Source organism: Trachypithecus francoisi, unplaced genomic scaffold (assembly GCF_009764315.1).
Source record: "Trachypithecus francoisi isolate TF-2019V2 unplaced genomic scaffold, Tfra_2.0 Lachesis_group1, whole genome shotgun sequence".
In the NCBI taxonomy this organism is placed as follows: Eukaryota; Metazoa; Chordata; class Mammalia; order Primates; family Cercopithecidae; genus Trachypithecus; species Trachypithecus francoisi.
Genome location: NW_022681454.1, coordinates 15,020,477 through 15,033,710, shown reverse-complemented (window position 1 = coordinate 15,033,710; position 13,234 = coordinate 15,020,477). Strand labels below are relative to the sequence as shown.

The 13,234-nt window shown below is 44.3% G+C and overlaps 1 protein-coding gene and 1 non-coding gene across 10 annotated transcripts in view; both read left to right on the top strand.

Moving 5' to 3' along the window:
- The window catches only part of PROM1 (prominin 1), a 116,972-nt gene that overhangs the window by 72,456 nt on the left and 31,282 nt on the right, over window positions 1-13,234 (top strand). For all 9 annotated transcript variants that reach the window (XM_033213818.1, XM_033213817.1, XM_033213813.1 and 6 more), the window contains 3 exons: window positions 193-256; window positions 4,456-4,615; window positions 7,524-7,676. In XM_033213818.1, coding sequence (XP_033069709.1) covers window positions 193-256; window positions 4,456-4,615; window positions 7,524-7,676 — 377 coding nt within the window. The remainder of the gene's footprint in view (window positions 1-192; window positions 257-4,455; window positions 4,616-7,523; window positions 7,677-13,234) is intronic.
- LOC117086472 lies at window positions 4,780-4,891 on the top strand. The gene has a single exon (XR_004438381.1). It is a non-coding gene; the product is annotated as a U6 spliceosomal RNA (small nuclear RNA).

Here is a 13,234-nt window from a genome sequence, read left to right as displayed (position 1 = left end):
TAATTTAAAGACAATGCTCTTTAAAGAGGATTTTTTTAGACTCTTGATGACCATATAATGATAGTTTCACCCTTAAGATGAATGTTATATTTTTATTTTGCCTCTCTACTCATACTATGTCACAAAATGAATGACTAGTCAACTAGTCTTCAACTTACCGTGTACAACCATTTACTTTGAAATGTTTTTCAGGGCTATCAATCCCTTAATGATATACCTGACAGAGTGCAAAGCCAAACCAAGACCGTCGTAGCAGGTGAGATTCACAGTTTGAGGTGATTCTGTGTCTCTCTGATTGGAAGGTCAGTACAGAGAAATGTGTTGCCAAGTATTGCATTGTTCTTTTCCTTAAAAAAAAAAAAAAATTTCTCATTAAAACTGTCAAAACGAAACAAGTATCAGAGCTTTACAATTGTGTCACTTCATTCAGTGACTTAAAAACAAGAACAAACCTGTTATTGAACATTGATAAACATCATTCAGCCCAGCCGGCAGCTGCCACATGGTGGAGAGCCGCAGTGTAATCCAGGTCCCTAGAGTGTGTGCCTTGAGACCTTACAGCAGCCACAGTTTGGAAACTCATCCTGATTTTCACTGAAGAGAAAAACTGTCGATTATTACATTTTCTAGACAAACTTAAAATCAAACTTTTAAAAGGAATACTGTATAAAAGGATTTTTTTTGCCGTTAGGAAGATTTTAATCTGTCCACTGATGCTGGGGCAATAGTATTTTAAGCTCCTAAGGTTGCTTACAATTTTGGAGAGACAGAATCAATGTGGAGAGGATTCTACTCAAATTACTGAATCATGCTGTATTTGGGTTATGGGATTTGGGGTGAACGTACAGAGGGAGAGAATGCAGTGGTAGCAGTTCTTTGTGCAATGATAGAGACAAACCTGGGTTATTTGCTTGAAGAAGAAATCTCTGGGCTGGGTGCAGTGGCTCACGCCTGCAATCCCAGCACTTTGGGAGGCCAAGGCGGGTAGGTCACCTGAGGTCAGGAGTTTGAGACAAGCCTGGCCAAGATGGTGAAACCCCATCTCTATTAAAAATACAAAAATTAGCCAGGCGTGGTGGTGCACCCCTGTAACCTCAGCTACTTGGGAGGCTGAGGCAGGAGAATCACTTGAACCCAGGAGGTGGAGGTAGCAGTGAGCCGAGATCTAGCCACTGCACTCCAGCCTGGGCGACTCTCTCTCAAAACAAACAAACAAACAAAAAAAGAATAGAAAAGAAAAGAAATCTCTGAAGCTATGTAAAGCTATCTTCTATTTCTTTGAAAAATCAATTTGATGCTGCTTTTATCTGTTGAGTAAGCGGTTTTAAAATGTTATGTTAGAGATACTTGATTATTTTTCCCTAATAGTGTTTTTTTGACCTGTGAAGAGTTTGAGTAAAAAAGTGTTTTATCTTGCTACATAACACTTTAGATGTTTTGTGGGTTTCCTTTTGTATAGTATAAGATTCTACTTTAAAATATTAAGATATTAAGGACAGGGTTCAGACTTCGGTGTGCTAACCTCTGAAGGCTGATGCATGCTCTACGTCTGACAGTCACCTGCTCACTAATCTCTGTGTTTAATTCTTTGGTTTCCCCTCTCTGGACCTCTCCTGCCCATACGTGCAGCCCTTCCTTGTAAGTCTGACACAGCAAAGTGTGCTGCGTGCGTTGAGTGTGGCCCATGGCGCATGGTGCCATTGCCTGAGCACAAGCCAGCGTTTTCCTAGAGCCGGGTCAGTGCCGCTCTGTCAGCCTGAATCGCAGGTGTTTAGTTTCATGTCCTTAGCTCTCATCCCAACCTGAACAGATTATTTAGTGCCAACTCTGTGCCAGGCTCTGCCAGGCACTGGGCTGTGAGATGCATAAGCCATGAGTTCTTCTTGTCCTTTAGTCAGCCATGTGTACACAAACTTGTTGTCACACGCTGGCACCATGACCAGGTCGGTGCCAGGGAAACAAGTCGAGGAGAGACTAGTGGGAGGCTGCCTGGAAAAGGGGACATCGAGAGAGGTGTGAAGAGGGCATATGATAAGAGAGGGCACCAGTCACGTAGAGAGTTGCCAGAGCAGCAAAGTCATGGAGCCATGTCATGCGTGAGGGCAAGCCAGGCTGAGAAGCAGGCACAGGCCCTAGGAGCTGCTCCTAGAAGACGGGAAGGCTGCATTCCCCATCTCTCAAAATCTCAGAAGTAACCAAGAGACCCACTGAGTCATTTTTGGCCAAGGATCCTCAGGTGTTTTCACACACGAGCCATCTGGAGAAGGCAATGAGCCCCAAGGAGTAACAGTCCATTCTTAACGAGTCACATCCAAACACCTGACACTCTGTTGCTTGCTTCTGTGTCTTTGATTTCTAGATGTCATAGCTATGTGAAAAACAAACTTTAAAAAAGTTTCCAGGTCCGGGTGTGGTGGCTCACTGCTATAATCCCGGCACTTTGGGAGGCTGAGGCAGGAGGATAACTTGAGGCCAGGAGCTCAAGACCAGCCTGGGCAACATGGTGAGATTCCATCTCCCCATCTCTACAAAAAGTAAAATCATAAAAAATTAGCTGAGCATGGTGGTACACACCTGTAGTCCCAGCTATTTGGGAGGCTGAGGTGGGAGGATCCTTGAGCCCAGGAGGTTGAGGCTGCATCGAGCCATGATCATGCCACTGCACTCCAGCCTGGGCAATACAGAGAGATCCTGTCTCAAAAAGAAAACAAAAAGTTTCCTGCCATTTTTATGTGATTACATTTTGAATCAAGCTACCACCTCTATTCTCTACCTGAAGTTCACCGGGAGCCTCAGGATAATATTTTGAGAACTGCTAATCTTGTCTCTGCTGCTGCAAAGAGATTTACCTCTCTTGCAGGATCAGTGGACTTTTAACTGATTAATGTGTTCTTATTATGTCCATGTGAAGAATCACTTGGATACAGCCACCTTCAGAACTCATGTGAGCACTGGTTCAGGTGAAATCCTGCACCCCAGGTGAGTTTGATTTTAGGACCTGTTGTGATGGACACTCTCTAGAAAACTGGTTTTCTTTTTTTTTTTTTTTTTTTTTTTTTTTGAGATGGAGTCTGGCTCTGTCGCCCAGGCTGGAGTGCAGTGGCCGGATCTCAGCTCACTGCAAGCTCCGCCTCCGGGTTTACGCCATTCTCCTGCCTCAGCCTCCCGAGTAGCTGGGACTACAGGCGCCCGCCACCTCGCCCGGCTAGTTTTCTGTATTTTTTAGTAGAGACGGGGTTTCACCGTGTTAGTCAGGATGGTCTCGATCTCCTGACCTCGTGATCCGCCCGTCTCGGCCTCCCAAAGTGCTGGGATTACAGGCTTGAGCCACCGCGCCCGGCCGAAAACTGGTTTTCTTTGAACTTAACTCCTGTCTGAGATAGTAAGACTGATAGCAAAGGAAACTGGCCACTGAGACTACTATTGGTTTTTGAATAGAAAAGACACAGACGTACTTCCTAAGAAGTCTCAATTTGTATCAGTCAGGTAAAATTTTAACAAAAATATCACCCAGAGTCACTTGCGTTTTTTGTTTGTTTGCTTGGTTTTTAATTGGGGCCTTGAGAATTACTCCATTTCTGAAGGCTTTTCTTTTCTTTCTTTCTTTCTTTTTTTTTTTTTTTTTGAGAGCGACTCTTGCTCTGTCGCCCAGGCTGGAGTGCAATGGCACGATCTTGGCTCACTGCAACCTCTGCCTCCCGGGTCCAAGTGATTCTTCTGCCTCAGCCTCCCGAGTTACAGGCGTGTGCCACCACAACTGGGTAATTTTTGTATTGTTAGTAGAGATGGGGTTTTGCCTTGTTGGTCAGGTTGGTCTCAAACTTCTGACCTCAGGTGATCCTCCCACCTTAGACTCCCAAAGTGCTGGGACTACAGGTGTGAGCCACTGTGCCCGGTCCTGAATACCATTTCTTAGATGGAGAAAGTATTGTTATTATTTAATTATTTTCCCAAAAGCATGTAATGGGGACTTTAGAGTCAGATGTACCCAAGTTTCAATCCCATTACCAGAGCTTTCTTTTAAAAGACCCATGGGCAATTAATTGAATCTCTGCGAGCCTCCGGGTCGCTGTTAGTAAAATGGGGAATGGGACTATCTACCTCAGTGAAATAAATGAGTTACTATTTATAAAAGTGCCTGGCACATAGTCTGCACACCATACATTTTAATCACTTGATCTACTTTAAGTAAAGTAAGTAGAAGAGAGAAACTGGCTTGACTTCAGTACCATCTCATTAAAGTCAGTCCTCACAGCTTGCTGTTTTGTTGTTAAGTAATTGCTTTTCGATGGTCTTGGCTATATTCATGCTTGTTGTAGAATCTTACCATATTTTAAACACATACATAACATGAGAAAAACTAAAGGTGGTTCAGGCTTTTCTGTTTGGCTCCAAAACAAAGTTTCTGTTTCCTTCATGTTTGCAAACGCATAACAAAGGTATCTTTGTTTTCAGGTATCAAAAGGGTCTTGAATTCCATTGGTTCAGATATCGACAATGTAACTCAGCGTCTTCCTATTCAGGATATACTCTCAGAATTCTCTGTTTATGTTAATAACACTGAAAGTTGCATCCACAGAAATTTACCAACATTGGAAGAGTATGATTCATACTGGTGAGTGTCTCCTTGGAGCTGGTGAACTACAAGAGTGAACTTTGTGGAGAACAAGTTAAAAATTCTGACATTAGCACCAGGATCATCTTATGACAGCAAATTGTACAAGGAGGCCATGACCTGATATATGTTAACCCCAGTTTATGTTCGTTAAAAAAGTTGAAGTGCTCGCTTAGACCAGGCAGCACGTATACTAAAATTGGAACAATGCAGAGAAGGTTCACACGACGCCTGTGTACAGATGATACGTAAATTTGTAACGTGGTCCACATTTTTTTTTTTAATTTGAAGACTGGACCTTCGTGAGCCAAATATTTGATAATTTGCAACTTTGATGTCATTAGTGGTTTCTGGAATACTAGTTATAATTATCAAACTAGGCATGTAATGAGATTTTAAAGCTTAAAAGTAATTAAGAAGGACATCTGGGAAATATCCTTTTCTATTTTATAAACCAATATAAACATTGGTTTATAAAATAAATATGCAGAGGTTGGTTCTTACTGAAAGAGCATCCTTTTCTTAGCTGTGCTTTGAAACAAGTGAATTGCTCCCAGAGCTTAGGTGAGTGGCTGTGATGCCCACTGCTTGTCCCATTAGAAAATGTGAGTGGTAGGGTTTGGCCTGGATTGAGGGTGGTGGACATCCCAGCCAGAACCGTGGGGAGGGAAGGACTTGGAGGCTCAAGAAATTTAGAGGATCATCTATTATGTAAGATGCACTTCTGTCTCTGAAGAGCTCAGCCACCCTTCATATCTCCCAAGCGCATGGGGAGTCCGGAGACTTATTCTCATGTGGATTATTTCTTATACAAGACCACAAGATATGTAATTAAAATTATAGCAATTGGCCGGGCGTGGTGGCTCACGCCTGTAATCCTAGCACTTTGGGAGGCGGAGACGGGCAGATCACAAGGTCAGGAGATCGAGACCATCCTGGCTAACACAGTGAAACCCTGTCTCTACTAAAATACAAAAAAATTTAGTCGGGCATGGTGGCGGGCACCTGTAGTCCCAGCTACTTGGGAGGCTGAGGCAGGAGAATGGCGTGAACCCGGGAGGTGGCGGAGCTTGCAGTGAGCCGAGATCGCACCACTGCACTCCAGCCTGGGCAACAGAGCGACACTCTGTCTCAAAAATAAATAAAATTTTTTAAAAAATTTAAAAAGTATAGCAATCGATACCATTTAAGAGACAGTTTCAGTGTGCCCACCAAGCACTTTCTGCATGACATTTCTTTTAATACTCTCAAAAATTCCCTGGGCTGTGTTCCATTTATAACCCTGTTTTATAGACAAGGAGACCGGCTCAGGGAAGGGAAGTGACTTCCTTAAGGCCGGCTAGCATACAGCGGAGGTAGGTTTTGAAGCTCCATCTGGCTCTGCTTTTTGTCACTGCCCCACAGACAACAAGCTCCAGGCGGCACCTGCCGTGATTCCCTCGTGGGACTGGGCCACCCCAGCAAGTCTCAGAAAAAACAGAAGGCAGACCCTTTCTCAATGAACTTATAATTTCATTAAAGATCAGAGCTTCACAAACGAGAAAGAATAGTACTATTACTTGTCTACCTGACTGCCATCCATTTCCCTTCCTTTTTCCCCTGCCCTGACACCATGAGCTTATCTTAAAAAGAAAATCAACGGAGCAGATGCTCCTTTAACTCTAAAAGTTTTCTGAGGCCAGCCTCCGTGACTTATTTAATTTTGTGCCCTCACTGTCTGGAACAAACCTCCCCAGAATGGTTGTCTGTGGCTATTACTATAATTACTGAGATTGCTCTTAATTGAATGAAAAGCTTCAGTGGTGACTTTTGTCAAGAGACACCCAGCAGAAGTAAATCTTTGTTTTTTAGTGTCTTAAATGTTGGGAAGCATTACTACCCTTGAATGCCTCTTGCTGCCCGGAAAGGTTGTTCTACCTTCCGGGAATGCCAGTAAGGCCTAATTGAGGATCCATTATCCTAAAATGTCTCACAGGACCATTATGAAATTGAGATTTGTATTCTGCAGGCATTTGATTTAGGATGCTCATAAAATTCTAAATCCCCCATGCATCTGCCACGTAATCTGTTTCAGTAAAGAATACAGCAGCCCCAAATACTTCTGCAACCACAAAATGTTTTAGAAAAAGGCCGGGGAGGCCGGGCGCGGTGGCTCAAGCCTGTAATCCCAGCAATTTGGGAGGCCGAGACGGGCAGATCACGAGGTCAGGAGATCGAGACCATCCTGGCTAACACGGTGAAACCCCATCTCTACTAAAAAGTGCAAAAAACTAGCCGGGCGAGGTGACGGACGCCTGTAGTCCCAGCTACTCGGGAGGCTGAGGCAGGAGAATGGCGTAAACCTGGGAGGCGGAGCTTGCAGTGAGCCGAGATCTGGCCACTGCACTCCAGCCTGGGCGACAGAGCGAGACTCCGTCTCAAAAAAAAAAAATAAAAGAAAAAGGCCGGGGAAAAGAACCCAGCATTTCTTTATCTGTAGTCTAATCACGATCTAGCCATATGCCTTCATTATGATAATAGGCACTTAGAACATCAGAAACCTTAAAAGAACATACAAATCTTAAGGGTGTTTTCATCAATAGCCTTGGAGAAGCTCAGTGCGCTGTGCTTATGAACTCTGTGTGACACCCGTGGGAATCAAGGCAAAGCAAGGAAGCAATGATCCCATGACTACCAAGAACAATGCAAACCTAGGATCAAAATAAAACTTTCTCCGTTGGTTGAATTGGAAGACAAAGGGTGGGAAGGGATCTTTTCGTTCAACATTATTGCCCTCTGAGGAATTGATAGATGACTCTGATTTTTGAAGCCAAGAATAACTCATCGGCTCCAGCCTTAGTCCAGCAACTTTTGTGTTAGGGTGGCATCACCCGTGTCATGTTTACTAACACTGTGCTTGCCTCTCCAGGTGGCTGGGTGGCCTGGTCATCTGCTCTCTGCTGACCCTCATCGTGACTTTTTACTACCTGGGCTTACTGTGTGGCGTGTGCGGCTATGACAGGCATGCCACGCCGACCACCCGAGGCTGTGTCTCCAACATGGGAGGTGTTTTCCTCATGGTGTGAGTGCCTGCTCCTCTCTGTCACGTGGGGGTGGGAATGCAAGGGAGAGACTGGGTGCTGACTCTGGTGTTACACAAACCCAGTGCCCTCTGGGCCACGTACACGGGGTTCCAGCTCCCAGGTCGTGAGGAGGAGAGATCTTGCTATGATTGGACCTTCCTTGATTTGGGTACTCCTGTCAAGCATAAACATTTAAAAAACAAAAACAACAACAAAAAAATAACAACAAAGACACTAAATTACTTGCATTTTGATAGACCAACTTAAGAACACTATTTATATATGGCAGGCTCCTTTTAAAAGCAGCTAGGCTTGCCTTCTTGATTTCTATTGTTCCTTCTTTTTATTCATTCATTCGTTCATTCATTTACTCACCAGAGGCTGACAGCAGTACTGGTTAGCAGTATTGCTAGCTTGAAACTCTAGAGACTTGGTTTAGAACTAAGGCTGCCAAGCCAGAACCCTTAGGATTTAGACAAGTAGCCTAGATTAAGCATGAGAACAGGTGTGAGGCAGCAGGGAGAGGTGCACCTGCGGCAGAAGACTGGCGTGACTGTCCCTGCTTTGAAGACATTCATCTCCAAGTTCGTGTGTTTGAAAAACCTTTGACTCTATGGGTATGACAGAGCATAGCAGGCATGAGCCAGGTGCAACTGGAGCCAGAGCCAGAAATGTAAGCTAGGATGTGGTGTAATGGCTTTGAATGCTCTGCAGAGAGGGAGCTGTGTGGGTTCTATATTCTCTTTTTGAGTCAATATTCTCTTTTGGATAAGATCATGAAGAATCAGCAGTAGGGAGTGAGATGGGGCTCGAGATCAGTGGTTAAGGTTTGAAACAATTCCTTTGGGGAGTGAAGAACAAAAACCTGAGTCATGTTCTCTCATTTATCCACTGAAGTCACTAACACAGGCCTGTGAGTGAGCGGGCTGGAGAGCAGGTGCTGTGCATTAATTTGATTAATTTGTTTTTTAAAACTTCGAGTTTTCAAACCAAATTGTCACACACATACACACACACACACACACACACGACAAACAAAAATCTTTGGGTCACTGGAACAATAAATCAGGCTTCTTATAAGCTATCATTCTAAATCCTTTCCCTAAAATAATTTGGCTCCAGTGTGGTATAGGCCTTTGCTAACAAGAGTCTTAACCTTAGAGCTAATGACCTGGGGTCTACCAGGGCTGGACAAAGAACTCCACACACAGAGAAGCCTAGAGGCTCAAAGGTCAAAGTTAAGAAATTGTATTTGTCCAGGCGCGATGGCTCACACCTGTAATCCCAACACTTTGAAAGTCCAAGACAGGTGGATCACTTGAGGCCAGGAGTTTGAGACCAGCCTGGCCAAACATGGCGAAACCCCATGTCTACTAAAAATACAAAAATTAGCTGGGCATGGTGGCACATGCCTTAATCCCAGCTACTTGGGAGGCTGACGCACGAGAATTGTTTGAACCCAGGAGGCAAAGGTTACAGTGAGCCGAGATCATGCCATCTGCACTCCAGCCTGGGTGACAGAGTGAGACTCTGCCTTAAAAAAAAAGAAGAAGAAGAAAGAGAAAGGAAGGAAGAAAGGAAGGAAGAAAGGAAGGAAGGGAGGGAGGGAGGGAAGGAGGGAAGGAAGGAAGAAAGGAAGGAAGGAAAGAAAGAAAAAAGGAAAGAGAGAAAGAAAAGAAAGATATTTAGCTGCAAGTACCTCTGGACAGAGAAGAAAAAAAAGAGAAATCACATCCGGAAGGAAAAATGAATTTGTCTTCCCTTTTTGTTCAAATATACACAGATACACAAAAATACATTAAACAGAAAATTATTAGGTTGGTGCAAAAGTAATTGCTTTAATGTTTAATTGATTTTAAGTTTAATGTTACAAATGTAACAACCCTGATACTTGGTTGTCTGTCAGTGTTTTGGTGGTGGGTGTGTATATATACATATATTTCCATACTTTTTAACTACTTGAAAGGTAGGGTAAATTGCTCTGAAAAACGGTGCACCCCTCATCGAAATTTTATTCACTTTTTAAAGGCATACAACCAAAAACATATGATATCCAGCTTCAAAAAAAGAAAAAATAAAACAGAGAAATCATCAACAAATTGATGGAGGCTAAAAGCTACCTTAATTTAGATACACTAATTCTATAGACATGGAGACGTATTGCGTGGAGGCCATAGGATTCATCTCAGCAGCAGAAGAAAGGTTGGGAACTGTCAGATGTTGTTTGATTCATTTCAAGGAGTCTGCAGACTTAGGGTGGCTATGATTTCTTTATTGCTGAATGCCACCAGTCAGCACGGCGCGCTTTGCTGTGCTTGGCAGAATTCTCTACTTCTTGAGGTATCTGGTAAACAACTGGATAATTGTGAAAGGGGGAGATGATACAAGCGTCATCAGTCTAATCAGACTAATTAGAAGAACGCAGTTTCTTTTTTCAGAACTGTTTACTTGCTTGTAGAAACCAGGAAGAGTATGTGTAGTTTTGTTGCAACCAAAACACCACCTGCTCTTTAAAAATGGTGACACCATCCAATCAAGAGCATGGTCTCTTTCAAAACCAAGCAGGAATTCTTATCTCCCAAAAGGATATCAGTGAAAGATGTGGAAGGAGGAAAGTCAGAGAGCCCCGGCTCTGCTCTGATCTTTCATCTTCAGAGGGTCCCAGAAGCGTTTTATTTTATTTTTGTAGAGACAGTCTCACTTTGTTGTCTAGACTGGTCTTGAATTCCTGGTCTCAAGAGATCCCCTAGTCTTAGTCTCTAATGTGTTGGGATTACAGGTGTGAGCCGCTACCCTTGGCCCCAGGAGCATTTTAGCAGCTGAATAGAATGCAGTGGTGAATGTATTATCTGTTGCAGGGGGATGTAGGAGGCTTCTCCAGAGATAAGGAGATCTAACAGTGGCACAAGCATCTCTTGTTTTGAAGCCCATCATAAAACTTCCCATTTTAGGTATTGACAACAATGCCAAGAGTAGCCACAGGTATCACAAACTGGGCACATTCCTGTGGCTGGTGGCAGTTTCTGAGGTTACAGAAAGAAATTTGTCAGGCTGTATAGCAAGGGCTGTAAAAAGACCATGATGCTCTTTGCCCAATAATTTCCATTTTGGGGACTCTAGGTGAAGGAAGTAGGCCAGACTATGAAGAAAGCCAGGGAAGAGTTTTTGCAGTATCAGTTATGATAGTGAAGCAGCCTACCTGTCAGGCTGGAGAGGAGTGGCCAAGTGAGTTACGTCACATCCATGCATGGAAGATCACATGGCCCCTGAAGTGATAACTGGGTGACTGTCCTGATTTGTTGACAAAAGTTTCTAAGATAATACATTTGAAAGGGGGTCAGAAAATGATGCATGTATGATCCTAACTGTGCACATCAGGGGTTAGTCAGCAAGCTTTTCCCAAGAAGGGCCAAGTAACAAATATTTTAGGTTCTGCTGGCCACATACAGTCTTTGTTGCATATTCTTCTTGTTTTTCACCTTCTTTTGCTCTTTCATCTTACTCTGATTCTCCTCGTCCTCTTCCTCCTTTTCAATATTTTCAGTACACATTAGCCATTATCTCACTAACCTTAGAAAAATAGACCTTAGGCAGTGGTTCCCCTACCCCTGATCTAGGAATGTGCATATTTAGAAAATAAAGGCTGGAGATGTTGACTGTATGTGATTTAGAGTAAGAATCATGGTGCTCTTTTTAGACAGCTGTCTTAGTTTTTATGAGTTTTTTTTAACTCCAACACACGGACACACATGCTCAGACGGGGATCCTGGCGTGGCCCTCACTCACTTCTTCTTTGTGTTCTCCCAGACTCAGAAGCCTTGTAGGTCAGAGAAAGTCAGGCTGACCTAGGCCTTTCCAATGAACATTACTTGCTATTTATCTTAGTGAAGAAACACAAATGCTGTAATTATGGCTTTGGTGTCTGCAGCCAAAGGGGAGAATCGTGCCCTTAGGAGGGGGTGCTGTGGTGATTGCAAGCATCAGCCCACACCCTTCTGAGGCTCCTTCCTGGTGTGCACCAGTGACAGTATTTGATTTGGCAAGTGCCCCTAGATTGATTTAAGAGTTTGTTCTCTCTCTCTCTGTCTATACCTAGACAGCTAGGCACTGCTAGAGAAAAGTTACGCACCGGGTACACTGGGTATCCCTACAAACTTAGCATCTCCTGTCTCAAATGGACCTGCCATAGTCTGATAAATCTTTTATTTCATTTTCCTCCTTCCCTTTCTCTTTTTCTTCTTTTTCGACACCCCCCCGCCACACTTTCCTGCAACAGTCTTTTCACTCTGATACATCCATCTTCCTGTACTTCACCCATCTCTTAGCAGATGGCTTTACCTCCTTCTTCTCAGAGAAAATAGAAGCCATCATGCAACTTCCCATCATCAAACTTCCAAACACACATGCTCCCAAACACACATGCTCCCAAACACATCCGTCCCTTCTCTGCACTGCCAGAAGCAGAGGGATTCCTCCCTGCTCAGGCTGATTCCGCCAGCTATATTCTCAATCCCATTTCTTTCCCTGATCCTGATAAAAATGGATCATGCCCTTTCTTTTCCATGTCTTTATTCTCTTCCTGTCTCCTTGACTTTCACTCAACACTTAACCAAGCTCTGTTCTCTCCCTTCTTCAGAAATAAAAGCAGAAACTCTTTACCCACACTGCCTCTTCCCTATAGCTCTCCTTCCCCCACGCCGACTCTCAGAGGAGTGATCTGAGCTTGCTGCCTGTGCCCTTCTCTCCTGCTGACTCCCCAGTCACTCCAATTTGGTTTCCTCTCCCATCACTGCATTTGTTTTAAGTAGGCAGTGACCTCTCTGTACAATGCAGACAGCACATTGGTTGGTGACAGCCAACCACTCCCTCCTCTGCAAACACTCCTTTTGTCCCCTAGGTGGCATCACACCCACATGATTGCCTTCCTACTTCTCTGCCTCATCATTTTGGTCTGGTTTGCTGGCCCTCCTTCCACCACCCGTCTTTGTAAATGTTGAAGTCTTCCAGACCCAGCCCTAGGCTGTTTCTCTTTCCAAGCCAGCCCTGAGGATAAATGACCATGGCTAAGCTGCTGGTTCCCTAACGTACATCAGAAACCCAGATATCTTAGCTCCAAACATACTGACTCCTACACGCTCTTTCCACTCAATGTCTCTGTGGCAACAAGACCAACATCCAGCCCATCTTCTCTTTCCTTCCAGAGCATTGGTGCTCCCTGGCACTGCCCTTGGAGGAGCCCTTCCTTGCCTCTACCTCTCGTGTCCAGCGCTTTCCAAGTCCTGCTGCCTCCTCTATTATGCCTCCTGTGTCTCCTATATTACGTCACCATCATCCACCAACTCTCCACCAATCCTGTCCCCTTAGGCCAACCCTCATGGGCCATGATAACAGCCTCTGCAATGATGTCCCATCCACGTTGGCACCTGTCCGGTCCATCCTTTACACTGTGCCAAGAGTGCTCTTGTTCAGAGAGAAGTCGGGCTGTGCTCCCCCTGTGCTTTCAGCCCCTTATTGGCCACCCCTCGTGGGTCCCCGGCCCCTATACAGTACATCCCTG